This window comes from Protopterus annectens, chromosome 1.part1, assembly GCF_019279795.1.
Source record: "Protopterus annectens isolate FY-2018-M chromosome 1.part1, PAN1.0, whole genome shotgun sequence".
Taxonomy (NCBI): Eukaryota; Metazoa; Chordata; order Ceratodontiformes; family Protopteridae; genus Protopterus; species Protopterus annectens.
The window spans coordinates 1,883,025,015-1,883,050,514 of record NC_056726.1 but is presented as its reverse complement, the minus strand read 5'-3'; the positions used below and the strand labels follow the sequence as shown (position 1 = coordinate 1,883,050,514).

Genomic DNA, 25,500 nt, shown 5'->3' with positions numbered 1-25,500 from the left:
AAACAATGGGGTGCCTCCACCTCCAAATCTGGAAGTAGCAAGGCCCCCCATCCTATGGTAAACAGTCTGAATGACTTTCCTCTGCCATTTCTAAGCACTTATATTTTGGCAGCCTCTTTTGGGGGAAAACTAACACTTCATGCTCAAAATTGGCATCTAATTATCCAGGACAAGTGGGTCTTAAATATAGTATCCCAGGGATGCAGATTTCATTTCCACACATTGCCAATTCCAAACTGATGGCCAGATCTGCCTCCAAATCAGTGGGCAGAGGCCCAGAAACAAGTTATGTCCCTCATGGATATGGGGGCTATTCAGCCAGTACCAGAAAAGGAAAAAGGACAAGGTTTTTATTCAAGACTTTTCCTGGTACCCAGAAAAGACAAATCATGGCACCCAATTCTGGACTTATCCATTCTAAATACTTTCCTGGACATTCCAAATTCAAGATGCTGACTCTTATGACAGTTACTGCCTATACTGGGCAAGGATGCCTGGTTGGTAACTCTAGGCTAAAAAGAGGCTTACCTGCATATCCCAATCAGGGAATCTTATAGAAGATACCTCCGCTTCAAAGCAGGCTAATTGCATTACCAGTTCTATGCACTGCTCTTTGGCTTATCTACTGCGCCCAGGGTCTTTACAAAGTGCCTGGCACCAGTAATTGCATTCTGCAGACAAAGAAGCATTCAGATTTATCCTTATCTGGATGATTGTCTAATTCAGGAAGAAAACAAGGACACTCTTCTACAACATCTGGCGTTTGTAAAAAGGCTTCTAACATGCCTAGGATACACCATAAATGAAAAGAAATCACAACTGGTACCCTCTCAAATAATTACATTCCTGGGTGCAAGCTTGAATACAACTGCCCAGATGGCTTACCTCATGCCAGACAAACAAATTCAATTGATGACGTACTTCAAACAAGTGGCCACAAAAACCCAGCTGTCTGCAAGACAAATTCTGCAGGCCTTGGGGTCATAGCTGGCCTTAGGCATAGGGAAACTAGACGGCTGCCTTGGGTGCCGCTGTAGCAGGGGCGCTTTTCCAGTATTTATTTGCTATAAGTAGACCAGGATGGGGTCATTGAGTGGTGTGGTGGTGGGGCGCTGTGGAACCCTTTTGCCTAGAGCACCAGTTGACCTTAGGCCACGCCTGCTTGGGGTTCATGGCTTCCTGCATTCTACTAATTCCATATGCAAGACTACATATGAGGAAACTTCACTGGTATCTAAAAAGCTTATGGAGTCAACATTGTCACAGCCTGGAAACAATGATTCCTATCATTCCTTGTCTGCAACAGGAGTTCCTATGGTGGGCAGAGGCCTGTTACCAAAACAAGGGACTGTCATTCATTCCACCCCCTGCCACCCAACTCCTGACTACAGACGCATCAGATTATGCTTGGGGGGGGGGGGGCATCTGGCAAGGAGATGCATTGAGGGCGAATGGAGCCCAAATCAAATGCACCTACATATCAACCAGAAAGAAATGCTAGCTGTACAGAATGCTCTGATAGCCTTCAAGGACTTTCTTCATCCAGGACAACTACTGATAAAGACGGACAACACCACAATTATGTGGTACATAAACAAGCAAGGAGATACCCACTCCTACCCCCTCTGCAGACTAGCCATGGCCTTGTGGAACACAGCCTTGACTTACCAAATACATCTACAAACTCGATTCCTGCCAGGAAAGCAAAATACTCTGGTAGACGAACTAAGCAGAAATCTTATGGACCCGCACAAATGGAAACTGGATCCACAAATCTTTAGCATGTTGGCACAAAGATGGGGGGAGCCCAGACATAGATCTTTTTGCCTCTCCCCAAAACGACCAGTTGGGCAAATTCTGCACAAGAATTCATCACAAAAAAGCTTGGAAAGTGGATGCTCTATCCTTCAGCTGGAAAAACCAGTCTATGCCTTTCCCCCTCTGCCTCTGCTCTCCAAGGTTTTATTAAAAGTCAGACAGGAAAAACCGAAAATGATTCTGATTGCTCCAGACTGGCCTCGCCAACACTGGTACCCGCGCCTACGCAATATGTCGCACCTTCCTCCGTGGTACCTGCCTCAGACACTGTCTCAGCAGAACTATCAAATTCTGCACACTCCGCTCCAAACTCTGAATCTTGCAGCATGGCTAATCAGCTAATTTCACCAGTCACATCTCTCAGTAAACCTGTGATGGATGTCATTTTGGAGGCTAGAAGGCATAGTACTAGAAAATCTTATACTGATAAATGGAAAAGATTCTGTGCCTGGAACCAAGCATAAGGAATAAACACAGCAATGCCCAATATTCCGCAGATTCTGCAATATTTAACTGAGATGCTTCATAAGAGCCTATCTTTTTCTTCTATAAAAATCCATGCCTCTGCCATTTTGGCTCATTACAACACAGAGCCTTCTCTCTTTTCTCATCCCCTGCTAAAGCAGTACCTCAGAGGGGCCAAAAATTTGAGACCTCCCAGGAGAGCACCAACTCCTGCATGGGACCTTAATTCTGTGCTGGAAAAATTCACCCCTACCTCCTTTTGAACCAGCTGCTACTGCAGACATACAATTTATCTCTTGGAAGACAGCTTTTCTTTTAGTAGTCACTTCAGCTAGAAGGATTTCAGAACTACAGGCTCTCATGGCAGTGGAGCCTTTCATTATCTTTTATCCGGACAGCGTGGCCCTCTGGACCAATCCATCCTTTATGCCTAAGGTGGTATCCAGTGTGGCTCTTAACCAGACCATTCATCTGCCAACTTTTTTCCCAAATCCGCAGAACAAGGGGGAGCGGATTCTGCATTCACTGGATGTACACAGACAGCTAAGATTCTACTTAAACAGGACAGAATCTCTAAGAAAATCTGAGCAATTACTGGTGGCATTTGCTTGCAGGGGCAGAGGGAAAGGCTATTTCAAAGCAGACTATTTTAAAATGGATAAGCCATTGTATTCTTTTCTGCTACATGTACCATGGTAAACCTGTCACCAAGGGGATCAGATCCCATTCCAACAGGGCTGCATCTACTTCTGCAGTTTTTCTCAGAGGGGTTCCTACCAGAAACATTCTAGAAGCTGCTACTTGGAGCTCAGTTCATACGTTCACCAAACATTACCATTTACCTCTCTTTTCTAAATCCAGAGCAGGTTTTGCCATTGCTGTCCTGCAGGGCCTTATAGCTGCTCTTAATGCTGTATAATTCCATCCTCCCAACCATAGCTTTGGGATTCTACCCAAATGTAATGACTGCAACAGTGAAACATGAAGAACATAGTACAGTTGTGTACACTTTCCATAAATGTAGATGTTCAAGTGTATTCACTGTTGCAGTCCTGGTTACCCACCCACCAGCCCCCTATTTCTCTCTCATTGTACCTCTTCTTTCTTTTACTATGCTCAAAAGCCTTTTTGGTGTATTTGCTTTTAGTTGGAGGTATATTTTTTGTGTTCTAAATTACATGCATTTATATATATATATATATATATATATATATATATATATATATATATATATGTATATATATATATATATATATATATATATATATATATATATATATATTGCTCCCCATTTGGGGGGCACTTGACATCTGGGGCAAGAAATACTGATTAAAATGGCATCGGCTGCATGTTTTATACCCCTGACGACCTGACGTCTTGGAAAAAGAGACCGCAACTGACACAGGACCCAAGACTTTGTTATTCAGGCCGATTGAGGGCAACCTTCCAGCAGATTACCCAAATGTAATGACTGCAACAGTGAATACACTCGAACATCTACATTTATGGTAAGTGTACACAACTGCACTGTTTCAATGGAACAGGTGAAAAGAAAAAGTAATGGAACTGCATTCCAGTAACAATTTGTATTTACCTTGGCAGGCAGACAATGCCTCAAAATGCAGTGGAAATCAGTGAAGTGTCATTTTTTGAAATATAGCATATGAATTATGAATCCAGCTGTCAATGTGCTTATCAAATTATGTTGTTGTTTATATACATTTCTTAAATGCAAAATAAAACCGTTGTGTCATTTTAGTTCCAGTCATTTCCTCAAAGCAGAAATGGATTTAAAGTTGGAATGAGACTGGAGGGTGTAGATCCAGAGCATCCATCAATATTTAGCGTTCTGAGTGTTGCAGAGGTAAGTGCCTTTTTCTCTTTCTTCTGAAGCATAAGTCACTACATAGATTAATCACACTGTTGCCTTGGCATGTGGTGATTTTTTTTACAAACTGGAAGGAGACAACTTCCTGGGAAGAACCACAGTGATATGTTCATGTAGCTGTTCTCTTTAAATATTGTGCTCTAAGTGGGCTATTTATAGAGATCTCTGCAACACCAGTATCCTTATCCTTGGAAAGTAAACCTGGGCAGACATCTGCCTTCCAATTTGAGTTCTAGGGCTCTTCAGACAGTCCCCTGGCATTGTTGAATGACTCTCACATTGTTCGCCTGAGGTATGCCTGAACATGGGAGCAACTTAAGTTCCGTATTTTTTTTTTTGCCATAACAAGCGATGGTTCAAAAGTTTGTCTCAGTCCCTTCCAGATGTGGCAAGTATCAGCATGATGAGAATAATTTTCATGTTATTTGACATTACTATTATTGACAATTTGCTTAGTTTTAAATTTTAGATTGCTTGTTTGTTGGTAATTCTGAGATCCAGGATGTCTTCAGAAAGTCTTAGAAGTAGGTGTGTATGTGAAAGAAAAATTCTGTCAAAACAGTACAGCTTTACAGTGTTTGTTTTGCTTGAGAGGAGATGCCCATAATTTCTCCTGTGAGCATGTTTCCTTTTAGTAAGAAAACTCTTCTGCTTCAGCCCAAAATCATAAGGTGCTCCCATCTGGCTCTGTGGCATAGAGGAAAGAAGCTGTAAGTTTGACCCATGTTTGAAAAGCAGTTTCTGCAGTGGAGGAGTGTGCGCAGGGTGGGATGGGACTCAATGTTAATATTTGATCTCCTCTATCAAGGATGTGAGGGACACGTTGATGGCTTGCTGATTGTCAGCTGCAGGTACAGACCAGGAACCAGAATGAGTAGCAGTCATTGATTTACTGAGGCTTGCAATGGTCATGATGAGTATATCAACTCAGTTGTGGAAGTGGCTGTTGGAGCATCACTGTATGCCCACCTCAACCTTGTTACCCAGCATGTCTAAAGAGTCAGGATTGCAAAGCCATTGAGTTTTATCGAGTGACCCCCAATGGTGATGTACTCCTTTCTTCTATTTCTCCTTTGTTGTTCTCCCCATTCACAAGTTGATTTATTGCCAAGTAGCCACAAGGATTTCCTCTCTCAAAAAAGATTACCAGCTTAGTGAGGAGTGCTTTTAGGATGTGTCCAAACTGCAGTGACTCCTGGATGAATTGCTCATTGGGGTGCATCAGGGGTTTAAAGCCAGAAATGTCTGACCCCAATACTTGTTCCAACAAAGTTGGCAAACTGCAAAAAAAAAAAAAAAAAAAAAGAGAGAGAAGGTCAGAAAAAAATAAAGGAAGGGACTTGCTCCTTATAAAAATAGAACTCTCCTCTGTACATCATAATCCTAACGTATTGCTGGAAAAAAAAAATGAATATGGGGAAGCTAAAAACGTCATACCCATATAGGTAGGTTAGTGGACAGAGACTGTAATGCCTTGGTGACCCTACAAGTCCCACAGAAGATTGCAGACTTTGGACCCATTGAGGTGCTTTATTCACTCCCCAGTCTTGTGATAAAAGTATCCTTGCGTGACTTAACTCCCTTAGAGGCATATAAGCAAAATCCATTTAATAGCTGCAAGACTTGTGACCAAGTGCTAATTTCCAGGCACCTCCGATGGTCATCCTTAGACTTTCTTGGTTGCACCGTTGGGAAGCATAGGCCTCATGACATGTATCCCAGCACTTTTGTTACACGAAATAACTGAAAGCCCAGGTATTCATCACAGTGGAATCAGTTAGAAATTAGTCTATTAGCTCCTAGGTAGAAGGTGTTATCTGATCTGTCTTAGAGTTTTGATATCTGTGGAATTGGCTGTTTTCTCCTCCATGCTGAGGATTTCCATAGGTTGTTATATTGAGAAGGAAGAACAGCTCATGTTGTCTTTAGTTTTTTTTTTTTTTTTTTTGCGACTTCCCTATGGTGTCATCTGTTCATCTTGTAGAGCGAGGAACACTCTTTTTGGAAATACTTATTTAGTATGAGCTGTTTGAGTAACATCCTCCAAGAGGGCCTTACCCAAACTGATGACTGGTGCCAGAAGCATGGCCTTAAACTGAATGCCAAGAAATGCATCATTATCCCCTTTGAGGAAAATAGCATCTCCACTAATTATTACATTAATAACAATGTACTAAGCATGCCGTCAGTCGTGAGGCACTTGGTCACCCAGGTAGATGGCAATCTCACTTTTAACCACCACATTGCCTCCATTGTACGGAAGGCTTTCTACTTGGCCCACCTCATAAGCAAGGGTATTTCATTCAGGAACAAGGAAGTCATAGCATCCTTGTACTCCTCCCTTATCAGACCCATTATTGAGCACAGTACCCCCTTCAGCATGTACCTTGCCAAGCACATGCAGCATTTGGAGAGACCGCAGAGGTTCCGCTCCAGGAAAATCCAGGGTCTGAAACACCTATCCTATACAGCTAGGCTAAAAGCACTGTCCCTCTACTCAATCTCATACAGACTGCTCAGAGGTGACCTGTATCTGGCATACAAGGCCATCTCAGATGCAGCCTTGATCGAGTTACTGCATTTCAGTAAGACAAGCTCCACTTGAGCAACCACTTGCAAGGGCTTAGCCTGGTCTGTGACATTAATAGAACTTGTTGGCAGGATAGATTTGTGTCCCAAAGACTCCCCCATTTGTGGAATAGACTCCCTCTCCATATCAAGCAGAGTACCTCTCTAGCCCTCTTTAAGAGGAACCTGGATGACTGGATGGGAAACAGGAAATACACCCCTGGGATCCCACCTGTTTCCCTGCTGGACAGGGGAAACAGGTGCTGACTTTGAGGGAACATGGGCAAAATTCTTGTCTAAGCTTATAAGGGCCTCTGGGCCAATAGCCTAGTATCATCATATGAACCTATGTTTATTTTCCACAGAAAATATTGCAATGTATATTAGTTCCTGACAGATCCCACTGAATGGTTTTCACCTTCTTCACTTGCTATATTTTTGAGCTGGTAGCCTAATGTTTGTATTTTAGGAAAAATGCCTTTTTCTCAACCATAGGACCCCAGGCATTTCATTTTCATGTATGGAACACCCTCTCCCAGTGATTCAAAGAAAGCTAAAGAAAAACAGAGAATCCCAATAGACCAGTACTTAAGGAAGTAGGCAGAGTACAGTAAGCTTTGGAGAACACCATCAGTCTTGCAGAGGCCTAACCATGCTGGTTTTATGGATGCCTTGTAAGACCCTGGCTGTAACATCTGCTTTCATAGTGCCCTCAATTGTTGAGAAACCCATTTGAAGGCCAGCAGTGGTATGGAAACTTATGTGTCTTTCTTAGCCAGATGCTGGTGTCCACCACTATTAAACTTGCAGTGAATACTGAAAGAGAGATACAGCGGAGGCGTCTCTGCAGCATTTTCGTCTATTTTTATTCAGGAGCCAGTAGCTATAGCAGATCCTAAAGTTAAGGAAGCAGGCAAGGTGCCAAAAGCTCTTGTACATTTTCACATGAAAGTCATCTCCCTGAAATTACAGGGAACTAGATAGTATAGCATTCTAAAGGTGGTTTACATGTTCAGATTTTTCCTGCATGAATTTAATAATGTGTTGTTAGTAATTCTCAAATTCTTTAAGGAAAATACAAGTTAAGTAGGACTCATTAGTTCATTGATTGATTTATTAGATGCAAAGGGAAAAAAGGTAACGTAGTTGTATATGGCTGAAGAAAAATAATGAAAAATACATTGAAAGTTAGGACTGCTTGCAAAGTTAAATGTTGTGCATTAGACAGTATAACGGACATGTTTGTGTCTGTGAATCAAGGGAAATATTGACTTTGGAAGTGTGAGACACTAGTAGTTGAAGATGTCCTTCCATATCATTTTTGCAGTATTCTTTACATAAGGGCAGCCCATTGTCTGTCCAGTATACAGAAGCCTTAGGAAAATATAGACATTGTATGTCACATGTATACTTCCTGCTCAAGGCATGGGGTATAAAAGTGACCTAGAGATGTACATAACTCAGAACATCTTTGGCACCAGTCTGAAGCCATAACTGATCGTTGGTCTGAGCTCTCATTCTTCTGTGCTGGTTACAGAGGCATGTTTCAGATAATTGCCGCCATTGGGGTTCATTCGTATCTTTTTTCACTTTTATTTTTGTGAGTTTACATGTCATCCAGAAATGGAAAATGTCAGTATGGGAGGCAGATTCCTCATAAAGATCATCATAAGCAGTATCTTTTGTTTGGGTGCATCTCACGACCATATACAGTGTTCTGTCTGTCAGGTGTTTGTCCCCAAGACCCAATATAGTGGTCTCTCCTCCTTGTTGATTTACTTGGAGAACCAATGTCTTAAATTGTTGATGCAAGGTGCTATGATGGAATCTTCCCGTCCTGAAGGTCATCCATTTGCCAAGTAAAAGACCAGAATCTCGGGTCTGAGTGATCTGCTGTCCCATCTCCCCCGACGTCTCTGTTGAGGCTGGTGAAAGCCCAGAGGATTACCCTGTTGTTACTTCGGATTCCTCTGTCACGACCTTGTTGGAGGCTGGCATGCATCTGACTTCTCACACGTCTGTGGAGACTCTACAAACATCCCCTCCGAATGTTGAGGGGGAACTTTTGCTGATTATTTCTGAAGGACTGGGGGGTACCACAAATCTTAGTTTGGGAGGAGATTCCTACTACATTGGTTGAATGTAAGTAAGGGTCCAAACCTCCTAGGGTTTTTAGGGCAGATGACCCTCAAAAGAAAAACGGAAAACCAAGCATGTTTCTCCTGCTATTAAAGATCCCCAGTGTGAATGGCAGAATTTTACTCAGGAGTTGTTTAATGCCTTAAAGCCTCCCTAAGGAGTTTCTGTGTCTGCACCTCCTTAGCCATCTACTCCTCTTAAGAGGCCCAGAGAGCAGGAATCCTCTGAAGAGGATTTGGATTCTGAGGAAGAGTCATTGGTATATTCCTCTCAAATCCCTTCTCTTTTGGATTAATGATCTGAGGCGAAAGATTCTGTTTAGTCCAAACTCTTCCTTGGAAGATCTCTTCTTTGGCGACTCTCTCTCTCGCATGATGGAATTTTTCAAATGGGACTGCGCTCAGGTTTCTGATATTCAAAAAAGGTATTATGAACACCTCCAGATGGAATCTCATAAGCCCTCTGCTGTACTTCCAGTCATGTTGCCCTTCTAGGTGCATTTTCAGCACCCGCTGTGGCCCCTAATTCCTGACCCCCAGACCCTAAGAAACCTAATAGATTTTACAAGGTACCTGATAAATTTTACAAGGTACCTGATGATTGTAAGTTTTTCTGCAGATGTCCTTCTGCTGATCCAGCTGTAATGTCTGTCTCATCTGGCAAACCTTCTAAATTTCTGCCTTCTACTTAACTTCTTCCTTCAGACAAGGACAGTAGAGCTATGGAACATTTAGGTGTAAAGGTGTATACTGCTGCCACTTTGGCTTTTCGGGATATTAATTACTGGCCTTTTATGACTAGGTGTGTTTCAGCCCTTTTCTCAAGCTTCTCAAGGCTCTCTCTGATCTTCTTGGTTCAGAAGGGAAGGTCTCGGCCTTCTCTCTACTGGGTTCTACCTCTCAAATGACTCTCCTCTCTGTTAAATGTAGTTATGATGCAGCTTGTTGGCTCTTCTAGCACTGCTGCCTTTGGTTCTATTTTGAGACTTTATTCCTGGCTTTGTCTCCGTCCCTTACCTGATGATATTAAGGCTAAGTTGTTGGATGCTCCTCCTGATAAGAACCTTTTTGATTCTGCTGCTGCTGAACTTAAGTTCCCCCCACAATAAAGGCAAGGCCTTCCAGGATCTGAAACATATTTTTGTGGTTCCTATTCCTAAGTTCCAGAGGAACTGCTTTTGTACGCAGACAGCCTCACCCTCCTCCTTAAGGTCAGAAGGATAATAGGTGTGTACCTTCTGCTAAGTCTAATCAGACTCCTATTTCTCAGAAGTCTTTTTAAGGCAAACCAGGTTCTGTCTGACGTTTTGCTTGTCCTTTTCTTGGGTTAGGTTCTCTTATCCCCTTCGTCTTTCCCTGTCCCTTCCCAGTTGGTTCATAGGTGTGTACTAGGCTAATGGCCCTGGGGCCTTTACAAGCCTAGCCCATAGAAGTGCCCTGACATTGTGCCACCCGTCATTAGTTCCCAGTACCTCTATCAAGTAGAGGTACTGGAGTGATCCCTAGGGTGAACTTTCTATTTCCCATCCACTCATCAAGATTTCTATTGAAGAGGGCTAGTGAGCTGCTGTGCTTGGCATGTATGGGAAGTGTATTCCAGAGCATGGGCAGTCTCTGGGTTATGAACCTGTCCCTCCAGCATGTTCTGTTGATTGTAGTAATGAGGTTGAGGTCTCTGGAGTGTGTGTGGTGCAGAGGGACTTCTTTAGATGTAGCATTTCTAACAGAGCTGGGTCAGACATGGGTTTGTAAGTCAAGCAGAGATCACCTCTTAGTAGATGATATGAGACGGAGAATAGCTGGAGTTTTTTTAGTCTGTCCATTTAAGGCATGTGTTTAAGGCCTAGGATCCTCTTTGTGAGGTACTTTTGTGGCCTCGCCAGCTGTTGCAGGTGTCTGGTGAGGTACATGCCAAATGGGGCATTATACTCTATGATTGGTCTAATGAGGGGCAAGTAGAGAGAAATGATGACCTCTTTCTTCCTGGATGCAAAACCCGTGGTAATGAGATGTGCCACATAGAAGGACTTTCTGACCGTAGTGGCAATGTGGTGGTCAAAAGAGTGGCTGCTGTCAACCTGTGTCCCCAGCTCTCTTACAACGCCTTCAGTGTTCAGTGGTCTCTCATCAATGTGGTAGTTAGTGGGAACTGAGTTTTTCCCAAAGGGGATGATAACTCATTTTTTGGCATTAAACCTAAGGCCATGGTTACGACACCAGTAATTGGTCTCAGTGAGGCCTTTCTGTAGGATGTCTGCATCACTTGGGGAGGTAATAATGGCTCCCAGCTTGCAGTTGTCCGCAAATTTGGTCAGCCAGAGTACTTCCGTCTTGGCCTGAACTTCTTAGAAGTAGATGCCAAAAGGAGAGGACCCAGGACTGATCCCTGTGGGACTCCACTCATGGCTGGTCGGCAGTCTGACTTGGAGTCCGCTGCTTTCACACTGTGGGTTCTATCTATGAGCCAATTTGCAATCCACCTAACGATGTAGGGGTTGATGCCTAATTTGCTGAGTTTATCAATAATTCCCGAGTGAGGAATGGTATCAAAGACCTTGGCCAGATCAAGGTAGGCTGTATGAACTTGCTTGCCTTCATCCACCGCTCTGCTGACTTACTCAAACAAGTCAACCAGGTTGAGCAGGCATAATCTACCTTTCACAAAACCAAATTGCATGGGATCTAGAGTTTGGAGATTCCCATATCTTTGTTAATTAGGTCCATGATGATGCGCTCCATAAACTTACATATCAGACTTGTCAGGCTAATGGGGCGATAATTTCCAGTGTCTGTAGTTGCTCCTCCTTTATGGAGAAGGATGACCTGTAGCAGTGCGCCATTTGCTAGGGATAAAGCCTGAGGTGAAGCTAAGAGTGAGCAGAGCACACAGATGTGGTGCCAGTTCACTTTGTAATTCATGTAGAACACAGCCAGGGATATTGTCGAGTTCCATGGAAGCTGTATTCTTGGCCTTAGACAATGCAGTTGTAACCTGTGCTGCAGTAATGATCGGTGCCTGGCATTCTTCCGGTATTGAGATTGGTCCTTTGGGGGGGGGGGGGGTAAAGTTGGCACTGAGTCTATTGGCCAGTATGTTGGCAATATCTGTTGGCTCAGTATTGGAGGTACCATTGTGCAGTAACTCAGAGCAAATCTGGTTAGTGCCTTGGAGATTCTTGATATAACTATAGAAGGCTTTGTGGTTGTTTTTAGTGTCTGCTGCAATTATGCCTTCATAGCTGGCTTTGGAGGTTTTGATGAGGGATCTCAACTTTTTGTTGAGGCTAATAAGGGAATTTTTTTGCTGTCTTGGGACTTCACCTTTTTCTGCAACAGTTTCTTCCTTCTGTTGTAGAGTTTATTAGTGGCAGGGGACCACCAGACTGGCTTCCTTTTTTTGGAGAAGTGCATTTTGGTTCTGTTGGATATAGCTAGTTCCATGCATTTATGTACATCTTCGTACAGTGCATTGGTGTATGATTTGTAAGTCATGCATCTATTTTCCATTGGCATGGGTGCTGTGAAGTTAGCCACCTCTGTTTGTAGGAGTCCAAAGTCAGCTTTGGAGAAGTTTTTCATGGTGGATACCTTTGCGGGGGATGCGGGTGAGATGTGGATTTCCATGGTGATTAATTTGTGGTCTGATCTAGTCAGCAAGGAATTGACTATTGCTGTAGAGCAAAGGTTGCCCATGTTAGTAATAACCAGGTCAAGGATGTTGCTTCCTCTAGTGGGGGTAAGAATGAGCTGGTCCAGGGCATTGGAATTGATGAATTCCAGGTAGCGTTGGGCCATTGCATTGATGCATGAGTAGTTTTCCCAGCTGATGGAGGGGTAGTTGAATTCACCTAGTGTGAGAGTGTTGGGTTAGATCTTAATAGTTTCCAGGGTGCTTAGGAATGTGGAGTGAGAGTTTTGGGACATGGTTGGGGACTTACAGCAGGCTACAACCTGAATCGCTGTCTTACCCAGTGTTAGTTATACCTGGAGTATCTCAGATGCGTTATGCTGGGCTACTAGTCTGGTGGTGTGCATATCCTTTATGAATATGGAGACACCACCGCCTTTGGAGCTTTGGTCCATGTTCTGGGGCCGAAAGGTGTGGAATGAGTTATAGCCTGGTAGCGCAGGGGTGCTTTCTGCTGCTTTAAACCAGGTGTCCGTTACAGCACAAATGTTGATGTTCTCCATTTTGAGGAGTGCTTCAAGTGAGTGCATCTTGAGATTTAGACTTCTAGCATTGAGCAGCATGACCCTCAGATTGCATTTATTTATAGCTGTTACGATGATAATTTGGTCTTTGGAACATCACCTAAAAAAGGCAGTTATAGGGTTGGCAAGAGCCTTAAGGATCTCACAAAACTCTTGGGTTTGTCCACCATCTGTCAGAGATACATCATGGTGTGGAAATCTCTTCCTCCTTTTCTGGGCATCCCTCAGTGTCCTCAGGAACAACTTCTTTTCTTTCCGGAATTGCTTCAGGGCCTTTTGGCACAGAGCACCATTCAAGTCATGCCCCCAGCCTAGGAAGGGAAGGGGTTTTATTCCAGGTTGTTTGTGGTCCCCAGGATAGAGGCTTCTTGGAGACCCATCCTGGATCTTTCTCAGCTCAACATTTTTCTGAAGGCCCCTTCCTTTCAGATGTTATCCTTTTGCACCCTGTTCCCTATTCTTCCCCAGGATTTCTTATTATTCCTGGACCTCGAGGATGCATATCTTCACATCACAATTCATCCTTCTTTCAGAAAGTTTTTATGGTTCTCTGTTTCTTCCTTGCCTTTTCAGTTCTGTGCTTTGCCCTTTGGCCTCTTTAATACCATAGGAGTATTCAATCAAATGCCCTTCTGCTGTCATTGCCTTTTGCAGGTGAGAGGATTTCAAATTTTTCCTTATCTGGACAACTTGCTCATACAGGCTTCATCCCCCAAGGTCTTGCTTCAGCACTTCCAGTTTACAGTTTGTATTTTACAATGCATGGGTTTTACCTTAAACTTTCAGAAGTCATTTCTGGTTCCTTTTCAGGATCACATGTTTTTTTCATTTGCAGGATCCAGACCATCCCCATGCTGTCATCTGTGCTTCCACCCAAGGCTTTCGCTCTAATCACATTTTCTCAGTCTTTTCTTCGTCTAACTTCCATCACGGCCAGGGATTTTCTAAGGGTTTTGTGATTCATGACCTCCACCATTCCTATGCTGCCTCTCGCTAGACTCCATGTGAGAAAGCTACAGTAGTTTCTAAGGTCAGGTGTGGCATCAACACTGTCATCCAATGCGTTTTTTGGTTCCTGTCCCTTCCATGCCTCAAACTTGAGCTTCAGTGGTGGATTCATCAGCTTTCTGTCAACCTGGGACTTCCCTTTCATCCCTCAGTCCCTTCTCTGGAACTTTTTTTTGGATGCCTCAGACAGGGAGTGGGGAGCTTTCTTTGGTTCCCTCAAGGTCCAGGGACTTTGACCTCCTCATCAGAGGTCAGATCACATCAACATAAAGGAGATGAGAGGCTCTTCTTTTTGCTCTTCCGACTTTCCATTCCCTCTTTCCTTCCTCCGGGGCCTCTCAAAATGTTCACAGATAGTACCAGAGTGATGTGGTATGTCAACAAGCAAGGGTGTACACAGTCCTACCTTCTTTGTAGACTGGTTCTTCAGGTCTGGGATTTGGCAATTTTAAGCAAACCATATCTTCCTTGATCTCCAAGGCCATTTCTTTTTGTTATTAATTTCATGGTAAATGTCTTTCTACCTCTGTTAAGGCTCATTCTACCAGGGCTGTTGCTTTGTCTGGTGCTTTTTCCAAAGAATTGGAGACCAGTTCCATCTTGAGGCTTTTACGTGGACTTTTGTCCATACCTTCACAAAGAATTTACAATTGGATGCTGTTTCCAGAGCAAGGGCTAGCTTTGCCAGAGCTATCCTGCATGGGTTTCTAGAGAGTTCCTCTATGCCTTCCTCCTCCCAAGTTTTCTCTTGAGCTTTTGTACTCTCCCTTATGTAAAGAGTAATGCAGCAGTGACATGGAAGGGCATAGTGCAGCTGTGTAAAATCTTTCCGTAACAGTAGATGTCCTTCTCTTCACTGTTGCAGTATTCACATTCTGCCTTATTCCTTCTGTCTTCATTGCCTGGAATTATTTCTCTGTTTCTCCTTCTGGATGCACGTGTTCCTCCTAGTTAAACGGGATCTTTGTTCATCTTGGGGCTTTTCATTTCTGAGTTATGTATGTCTGTGCATCACCTTTATGCTCTGTGCCTTGAGCGAGGACCATATGTGTGATGTATGTCTATGTTTTCTTAAGGCTGTGGTGTAGTGGCCAGACATTGGGCTGCCCTTGGCAGGAATTCCTTATGTAAAAAATACTGCAACAATGAAGAGAGGGGCATCTACTACTATGGTAAGATTTTATGCAATTGTACTTTTTATTTTATAGTAATACTAGTGAAGATATACATTAGTTTATTAAAAACAGATGTAGTTGTTTTTTTTTTCCCTTTATAGAAAAGGGTATCCCCAGTAAGTCTTGCAGTTGGCACAGAGGTTTAAGACTGTGAACTGCAGATGCCCTGACTGAAATTACTTTTGCAGTATTTCTGACATATGGATTGTCATTGCTGACATCTGGTGGTGTACCAAACCTTTACCTTCCCTTGGTCATATGTCTAATACATGACCTCAGCTCGTATGTATTGGAGTATATAGGCAGATGTGTGAGCGTGGCTCCTCAGACTAGCTTGCTGCTAGCTCAGTTGCAGGTTGTGCATCCTTTGGATGGTTTGTGGTCTGGTTGTTGGTACCTTTGGTTTGACCGATTATCCAGATAAGTGCCGCTTGGAGAACCTTCTTTTTTATCTCATGAGATTCCAATGTCTGCAGTCTGCTGTTCTTGTCCAGTCATGGCAGTCAACTGTTGAGAGCCTTAATCCTGTTCCCCAGCTTGAGACCTTGTATGTTTCTGAGTCCTCTCCCAAGCAGCCCATTGAAACGTTTCAAAGAAAACACAGGTTTGAGAGAAGGCACTTGGATTCCTCTGAGGAATTCCCAAACAGTGACACCAATTTTGATGAGGGAGAAGGTTCCCCCAGATCCCCCTTTGAGGGCATTTTGTTTCGGGAAGATCCTGAACAGAAAGGGGGTTGGTCATCCCAAATACCTTCTTCTGAGAAATTGGTCTTCCTAAAGGCTTTTGCTTCTGGCCCATCTACTTCTTGGGTGGTATCAATGCCCCCCCCCCCCCACACACACACATAAATGAGATGGTAGACCTTATCAGATTCCAGGCATAGAAGGACCCTGACACAGACCCATCCCCAAACACTAGACAAGTTCTTAGTGGCTCCCAAGACCATTTGCACTGGAGCAAGCCCCCAGCAGTGGATTTCTTGGTGGCAGTAGCAGCCACCAGAAAGGAACTCACAGAAGAGAGTTCTTCTCTCCATCTGCTGAATAAAGAATCTCACACTGTAGACAGATTTGGGAAGTGGCTGTATATGCCTCATCCACTTTGTCAGTAAGAGAGCATAACTACCTGGCACATTCACATGTTTTCAAAGGGATTTGCTGAAGAAAATTTCCACTTCTCTTCCAGGGACTTTATCTGAAGATCAGAAAAAGAACTTTGATTGTCAGATGGCTACCTTACTTTCTCTGTTTAATGTATCTTATTTCTAATGCAACAAAAGGGGTGTCTAGAATGTCCGGCATGGGTATAGCCATCAGAAGACATGCCTGGATGCAGCTTTACGATTTTGCAGTGTACAAGAAGCCCTTCATTAATGCCCCTTATGATGGATCAGCTGTTTTTGGTCCAAAAATTAAAGAAACTGTTTCCAAAAGTGAACAGGATGGCAAATGTTGGTCTGCTATAGGAATCAAGTTTTCTACTCCCCAGAAGGTGGGAAAGTGAATGTGGTTCTAACAGTCTCAAGAGACTTTTGTCCAACACTTCTGAAGAGTGAGCTTCCCATGGCAGAGGGGAAAACCAACAATGGACATTGCCCCAGAGGCAGAGGTGGTCCACAAAATCAGGGCTTCAGAGATCCCTTCTCCAAGAAGCCCTATCAGCACTTCTGAGATTTTGCCCAGCTGTCATACTGTGGAGACAGTCAGGGGCCAGTTGTCTTTGCACTCAGCTATTACCCAAGACAAGTGGGTGCAGAGAGTAGTTACCAAAGGCTACTTCATTCCAACTCGGACGACTCCCTCTCCTCAAAAGAAAATTTCTGACATTCTATCCTTATAAAGGGAATTTGCAACCTAAGAAATAGAGAAGTTTCTAACAAATCGAGTCATTCAAGAGATCTCACCAGACCAGATAAGATCTGGAATTTACTCAAGATTCCTTGTAGTGCCAAAGAAAAATGGGGACCTGAGACTAATTTTGGATCTACGTGAGAAGAACAGATTTGTTGTTCGGACAAAATTCTGGATGGTCACAGTTCAGCCAATGCTTCCACTGTTAAAGGAAAACTGTTGGATGTGCTTGATAGATCTTTAGGATTTATACTACCACAACAAAATGGACAGGCACTCCAGGAAGTATCTTCACCTCTGACTGGGAGCCAGTCATTACCAGTTCAGGGCTTTTCCCTGTGGTCTCAACACTGCACCCCCCCCCCCAGGTGTTTGAGCTGCTACTACTGTCATGCATTTGTTATTTATGACTGCAGGGATTCTGGGTGTTTCATTATACAGATGACTGGCTCATAACTGCCCCATCCAGGAATCTGTTCATCCTTGCCTGGAACTCCTTGCTCCAGTTGTGTCACACCTTAGAGCTAACAGTAAATCTTCAAAAGTCTCATTTACAGCTAGCCCAATTTGTGGAATTTATCAGAGCCCTTTTGGATATCACGGCACTTACTGTGTGGCTTCTGCAGTTTGAATGTCATCCCTACATCTACAAGCCCAGCAGGTTCTGAGTTGCAGGAAATCCCCAGCCAGATTGGTCCTCCACCGTCTGGGCTCCATGGCCACCTCAGTCACATTAGTACCTCTAGCCAGATTTTACATGAAAATGCTTCAGTAGACACTGTCAGTGCAGTGGTCATTCAGGCGCAACATATGTCTTGCTTGATAAGTTTCACAAACATTTGCAGGGAGTATATTTGCTGGTGGTTAACTTCCTCTCTCCTTCAAGAAGGATGTCTCTTTTTTTCCTCTGCCCCCCCAACCCCCCACCCCAAGGCCATGGTGTCCACGGACACCTCCCTGTTAGGGTGGGGGGGCATTATTTGAAAAGGACAGTCCAAGGTTCATAGTCTCCTATAGAGGCCAGTCTTCACATCAGTATCTTGGACATGAGCGCAGTCCTCGTAGCATTGCGGGCCTTTCAGGACTGTCTGCCTTTGGATGCGATTTCCATTCATACGGACAGTATGGCTATCATTTGATACATCAACAAACAGGGAGGAACCAGGTCTTACTTCTTATGTTGAGAGGCCATGAGAGTATGATAGTGGGTGATATCTTCACACAGCTTTCTAGTAAAAATGCACATCCCAGGGAAGTCCAGCATTCTGGTGGACAGGTCCATTCTGCTCTCTCACAAGTGGTCTCTAAATCCCTTAGTGGCAGAGCAGATTTTCAGCCGTTGGAGCCAACTTTATTGAGATCTCTTCACTTCTCTCCAGAACACCAAATGCAAAAAGTTCCGATACCGGAGATGCTTTGACATACCCTTGGCTCCTGGGACTTCTTTATGCCTTTACCTACTTCTGATTCCAAAGCATATTCAGAAAACCTCAGCATTGAAGGTCTTGGTCATCCTCGTATCCCCCCATTAGACTTGACAAGTTTGGTTTCCCATCTTCTGACCTCATCTAATAAACTGTCCTTGTGGCTTGGGACCGGATCTGAACTTTATATCCCACCTGTCTGAGACATTCAAACTAACTGCATGGTTTCTCCAAGTCCCATGACAATTCAGCTGTCTAGGCTTTCCACTCCCATCATAAACATTTTATCTTTCTCACATAGACCTTCAGCTAAGAATGTGTAAAGTAGCAAATGGAAAAGATTTTCTATTTGGGCAGCAGAAAGAGATCTTGACCCATTTTAAGATCCTCTTTCTACATTACCAGACGTTTTAGATAATCTTGTTCAAGAAAGGGCTAGTTATTCCACTGTCAAGGTTCGGTTAGCTGCTATTTCTATTTTTTTTTACATTGGAGAGCATCACATCCCTTTAGCCTCTCTTAGACTATCTAAGGCTTTTCTCTGGGGTACTGTTCCTTCTACATCCCCCTGCTCAGAGATCCAGTTCTGCTATTGGATATCACCACTGTGTTGCAGTCCTTGATTGGGGCCCCCTTTTGAATCTGCTTCTCAGGCTGATTTGAAGCATCTGTCCTGGAAAGCGTTAATCTGATGTTGTTAATCTTCTTTCCATTCATCACTGGTGGGGGTTCAGTTCCGAACCCTCAGAACCAAGTCGGCCTTTTTACCAAGCTCGCGCCGGCCAAAAAACTTGCGAGCCAAGTCTCTACCCAGAATGCCCTTCTCCCTTTTACCCCAGATCTTGTTTGCCACGTAGCTGTAAAGCCGCGTTTCAGCCGAGCTCTCAGCGAAGTGAAACTTTTTTGATATTTGTGTGAAGTTTTTTTGATATCTTCATATTTTATTAAGCGATTCGTTTTTCTAGTGTCTTTTCTTCTGTTTGACCTTGTTTTTTCCTCTCTTTCCGTAGTTACCGTTGGTACACTTTCAAGTACCATTGTTGGTACAGCCTTCCTCCCTTACCCTTTTGGTATTTCCTCAATACCATAGTTGATATTGTTTAACCTATTAGCTGTCTTTTATTCAGATGTTTCTTTTTTTCTGTATCATACCAGTGTATTGTTATATTTGTGACTTTTTTGAACAGAGTTGACTTTGATTATAGTTGGATTATGCAGTTGGCCTGTGGTGTTTTTTTCTCTATCAAGATGTCGGATAAGAAGCGTACTTCAGGTTTTAAGCATTGTACTTCATGTAAGGGCAAGTTACTTAACAGTGATTCTCATGATGACTGTGTATACTGTTTGGGAGTGTCCCACCTTTTGGTGCAACCTCCATGTGACATTTGTCAAAGTTTTAGTCAACGGACTCGTAATGAGTGCAAAAATAAACTCAGTCTGAAAGGGTTACTCAAGTCTCCCTTCTCAGAGGCTATTTCTGCAATGGAGGTCTCAACCCCTCCTTCTAAGGACAAAAAGAGATCCCACTCTGTTCCTTCTTCAGCATCGTGTGATCAGAGCAAGCCTGGGAAATCAAAGGTCCCAAAGTTATCTTCGGAGCATAAATCAGCCTCCTCAGCTCCATCTTCTTCGGCTCCGACCATCTCAAAACCATCGATACCGGCACCCGTTTCGGCACCGATCATAGACCTTACTACACCTATTTTGACTTTGGCACCTGTGACCACTTCGACTCAGGGCACACCTTCGACTATGTCATTAGTTTCCATTTTGGAACTGACCGTTTCAGCTCCGAGTGCCACTTTGGCACTGAGCGTTGTACTGACCTCACTGGATTTGATCCCTTTACTTCCGATCTCAAAACTAGAGACTTCGGTGCAGGCAGACCTTGCACCATGGACCCGATACTCCCCCTCCATAGATCCATTTCTGGACCAGGTGTATAGCCCCTTCATCTAACATCCTGACTCACCATCCAGAGTATCCACTAGATCCACCAGGAGCCTTTCTGAACACAATGTGGTGCATCTTGTAGACCAGCTGTTGTTAGCCAGGGGGATTCCCTCACTTTCTAAGACCCATCCACCTGCAGGACTTGGGTTGCTTTATCCACAGACTCCATCTTACACTCTTCCTTCAACCATCTCGGTTGTGAAGCCTTCTGCTCTGACATCTTTCTTGGAACCCATCACCTGGGCGCCTACGGTGCATCTCACATCGGCTCCGAGTCTGTCCCTTTGGTCTTTGGTTCCTGCTGAACCGGTCCTTCCTCAATTTGGAGATTGGGGACGGGCATGTTGGCCCGGGGTACGGAGCCACCTCTCTCCTGGGTTCCATCCTCAGTGCCGATAGCCACGTCCGCCCCGATCCTGCTTGGGACTACATCCGTGGGAGCAGGTTCGTCAGAGTGGGGTGTGACCCCGGTCCCGAGGTTGTCCTTCTCGGTTTCGGGTGCTTATCCCTTTTCGGGTGGGCCTGTCTTATGCGTTATGGAGAGGGCTCATGCTTCTGGCAGCACTCCTTCGATGTCGGAACCCCAGTTTTCACCTCCTGAGCTACAGCTGTCGCAGACCACCCCCCCGGGACACAAGGCAGAGAAGCTGCAGGACACCCCTGTTCAGGGTACCTGCTCTTCCAAGTCCTCCTCAGAGACCCCCACTGAGGAGCTCTCTTGAAAGAAGATGTGCAAGAGGAAGCACATGGACTTGCTTGAGGAGTCCTCAACGGAAGACATGGATTATGATCATGGTGAAGGGTCCCCATGGTCACCTCCTAATGATGTCTCCTTTGGAGACATCCTGGAAATGTTAAAGCAGAGAGGTGACTGGAAGCCCTCCAACCCTTCATCTGATGAGTCTGTGTTCCTGCAGGTTTTCGCACCTGGCCTTCTACTTCTTGGGTGATCCCACCTGCCAACGAGCTCATGCAGCTCTCTTGGAAGATCCCTGATTCCATTGAGGCAATGAGGCGATCCCTTGGAGACCAGACAGAATTCTTTCCCCTCCCGATGAGAACCTGCATTGGTCCAAAGGGTTACCAGTTGATGCTATGGTGGTGGCCACGAAAAAGAACTTGGCTGAGGAAAGTCCCGCTGTCCACCCACCCAACAGGGAGTCCCGGGTGATGGACAGACTTGGGAAGCATGTTTTTGCATCAGGGACTTTTGCCATATGGTTCCTGAATTATTTGGCACATTTTACGAGGCTCCAGAGGGACTTGCTCTGTGAACTCTCTGGGATGCTCGCAGGACAGTTATCAGTCGAGGTTAGGGACAAAGTGGCCTTGCAGCTCACAACCCTGGAATCAGTATCCAACTCGTCCATGAGGTTGCTGTCACATGCAACCAAAGGGGCAGCTAGAGCAGTGGGTTTGGGCATTGTTATGAGATGTCATGCCTGGATGCGCATTTGTGACCTCACGGACCCCTTCAAATCTTCCTTTCTGAATGCTCCCATCGAAGCTTCATCCCTTTTTGGCTCCAAAGTGAAGGACACACTAGCCAGGTGCGAGCAAGATGGAAAGACCCTGTCTGCCATAGGCCTACGGTTTTCCAACCCTCAGCGTATCTTCTCCAGGAATCAGAGGAGTGGAAAGATGTGGCATAAGAAATCTCAGGGTCCCTCCGTGCCGCACGTGGTGATACTCCCAGAGACAGAGGGGGTAACAATTCCGGAAGACGCCCCTATAGAGGCAGAAGGTATCATCGTAATCAGGGCTCCAGGGATTCCTTCTGTGGACAGCCTTATCAGCGCACCTGAGGAGCAGCCCGATTGCTTACCTCTGGAAGCAGTTGGGGGTCGTTTCTCTCTGCACCAAGCTGCCTGGCAATCCATCACCACCGATTGTTGGGTGCAGAGCATTATCAACAGAGGTTGCACCATTCCCCTTTCTTGTCAGCCAAATTTCGCAAAAAAACTTCCCAGCGTTCCACCAAGTCAAAGGAATAAGCAGCTTCAGAGATTATAAAGCTGTCTCAAAAAAGAGTCATCCATCCAGTCCCACCAGACCAGCGCAGATCCAGATTTTACTTGAGATTCTTTTTGGTGCCAAAAAAGACAGGGGACTGGAGACCCATTTTGGATCTCAGCAGCTTAAACAAGCCCGTCACCCAAACCAAAATTCTGGATGGTCACGGTTCAGTCCATTCTCTCCTTTTTAAGAGAAGGCGATTGGATGTGCTTTATAGATCTCCTGGATGTGTATTACCACATCAAGATGGACAAATGCTCTAGGAGTCTGCTTCACTTCTGGCTAGGAGCCAGTCTTTATCAATTCCGTGCCCTGCCGTTTGGTCTCTCTGCAGCCCCCAGATTGTTCACAGAATGCATGGCAGTGGTGACAGCTCACTTGAGACTAAAAGGATTCCAGGTGTTTCCATATCTGGACGACTGGCTCCTTACACACCCCCACCCCCCTTGAGCATCTTCTGGTAAAAGCACTACATTATACTCTCTCTGGCAAAATTTGTTGGGAATAACGATACATTGGGAGAAATCAAACCTTGTCCCTACACAACAAATAGAGTTCACTGGAGCAGTGTTCAATAGTCAGTCTTTTGTGGTATCACTCCCATTTCACAGACTCCATCGACTGAGGCTTCAGCTCTGGGTGATACTCTCACAAACAGTTTCTGCAAGGGAATTTCTTCAGGCCCTAGGTTTTATGGCACCGTCAATCCCAAAAGTGCCTGTAGCAAAGCTACACATGCGGATTCTGCAATGGCTCCTTCTCTGTCAATGGTTCCCAGACTGTCACCCCCTAAGTTACCAGATTTGAATAACCAACACCTGCAAATAGGACCTGCTTTGGTGGATGAGGCCAGACGTAGAACTTTAGAGTCGTCCATTTCATTCTCCTCAGCCCACAGCCATTGTGACCACAGATGCTTCCCTGATCGGGTGGGGGGGGCCATTTCCAGGAAAAGACTGTCCAAGGCACATGCTCCGCCTTAGAGGCTCACCTGCATATCAGTGTCCTGGAACTGAGAGCTGTGCTGTTAGTGTTGCATGCCTTCCATTCGGCTCTCCCTTCTGGGACAATTGCAATTCAATCAGACAATATGTCAGTGGTCTGGTATATCAACAAGCAAGGAGGAACCAAGTCCTATATCCTATGTCGAGAAGCCATGAGAATTTGCCAGTGGGCGATAGCTTCCAAATGCTTTCTAACAGCAACGCATATCCCGGGGAGCTCAAACTTGATTGCAAACAAGCTGAGCAGATGCATCCTCATGCCTCACAAGTGGTTCCTCAACCCTGAGGTGGCATCAGTAATCTTCAGCCACTGGGGCCAGCCCTGTTGCAATTTTTCACCTCCCCATCAAACACCAAGTGCAGCAACTATTTTGCCCTACTTCCCCGTAAAGGGGAGTCACAGAGGGACGCTCTGATCCACGATTGGTCCACAGGACTTCTTTATGCTTATCCTCCTATCCCTCTGATCCCACAATTTCTAAAGAAAGCTCTTCGGTTGAGATGCAAGGTGATCCTCATAGCCCCATTCTGGCCTTGACAGGTTTGGTTCCCCTTCCTTCGGCCTCACCTAGTATATCTGCTGTGGATTCTGGACCCTCTACCAGATCTGATTACGCACCCCCCAAGGGTTGAGTCACCCAACTCTGTCCAGTCTCAAGCTGACAGCTTGGTTTCTCCACTTCCACTAGTAGCCAGGCAAGCTAATCTATCCTCATCTGTTAGAGACATCATTCTGGCCTCTCATAAACCATCCACCAGAAGACTGTACCAGGATAAATGGAAAAGATTCTCCATCTGGTCCAAGGACATCATGCTAGACGCGTATTCGGCACCAGTTACTGCAGTGCTTCAATACTTGGCTAGCTTTCTTGATAATGGAGCCTCTGCCTCTACCGTATGAATACATCTAGCGGCAATTTCCACAATGGTATAGATGGCACCCCTCTTATCTCTCTACGCATTTGCAAGGCTTTCCTCAAGGGGACTTCTCATATCAGGCCTTCTGTCAGACAGCCCGTGGAACCACGGAATATCACTCTAGTCCTTCAGTCTTTGACTCAGAAACCTTTTGAACCTACTGCGCAGTGTGACCTAAAGTTTTTGTCTTGGAAATCCTTGTTCTTGGTATCCATCACGTCTGCCAAAAGAGTCTCGGAGCTGCAGGCATTGTGTATCAAGAGGCCTATCTGGTCTTTCATAAAGACAGATTATCACTTCAGACGAATCCATACTTTCTCCCCAAAGTTGTTTCTGAATTCTCCATAAAGCAGACCATTGAACTACCAGTGTTCTTTCTGAATTTTGCCAATAGAGGAGAGTACTGCCTTCACTCTTTAGACATACATAGACAATTGAGATTTTATCTAGACAGGACCAAACCTGTCCGTAAATCTGAACAGCATTTCATCTCCTGTTCTGGGCCCAGAATGGGAGAGACTGTTTCCAAGGTTACTTTCTGAAAATGGCTAAGGGGCTGCATATGTTTCATCTATTCCCTCAGTAATGAATCTATGCCAAAAGTTAAAGCTCACTCCACTAGATCTATGGCAACATCTGTAGCTTTCCATTTCAGGGCTTTCATAGATGACATCTGTGCAGCAGTTACATGGGCTAAGCCTCATACCTTTATCAATCATTACAAACTGGACTTGGTCTCCAGAGGGAGAGCTGCCTTCGGCTCAGTGGTACTCAGGAATGTTCTTCCATAACGGCCGCCCATGGACCTCAAGGTAGCTTAGGATTCTGCCCCATCAGTGATGAATGAAAAGAAGATTAACAACATCAGATAAAGAAGTTATGTCTTACCATAACGTTCCATCCGTGTTGTTCATCTTTCATTCATCACTTCCCACCATCCTTCCCCCTCCAAAGGCTCCTGGAGGATGCTTTGGGTCTAAGTGGTGCCCTAGAGTAGTTGCACAGAAGTGGTCTCGGCTTTACTTCATTTTCTCTAGCAAACTCGATCTGAGGTAACAGG

General features: G+C 44.7%; 1 protein-coding gene across 1 annotated transcript in view; it reads left to right on the top strand.

Moving 5' to 3' along the window:
* The window catches only part of LOC122812929 (lethal(3)malignant brain tumor-like protein 4), a 2,410,392-nt gene that overhangs the window by 725,716 nt on the left and 1,659,176 nt on the right, over positions 1 to 25,500 (top strand). The window contains exon 8 of the mRNA XM_044084994.1: positions 4,043 to 4,147. Within this exon, the coding sequence (XP_043940929.1) occupies positions 4,043 to 4,147 (105 nt within the window). The remainder of the gene's footprint in view (positions 1 to 4,042; positions 4,148 to 25,500) is intronic.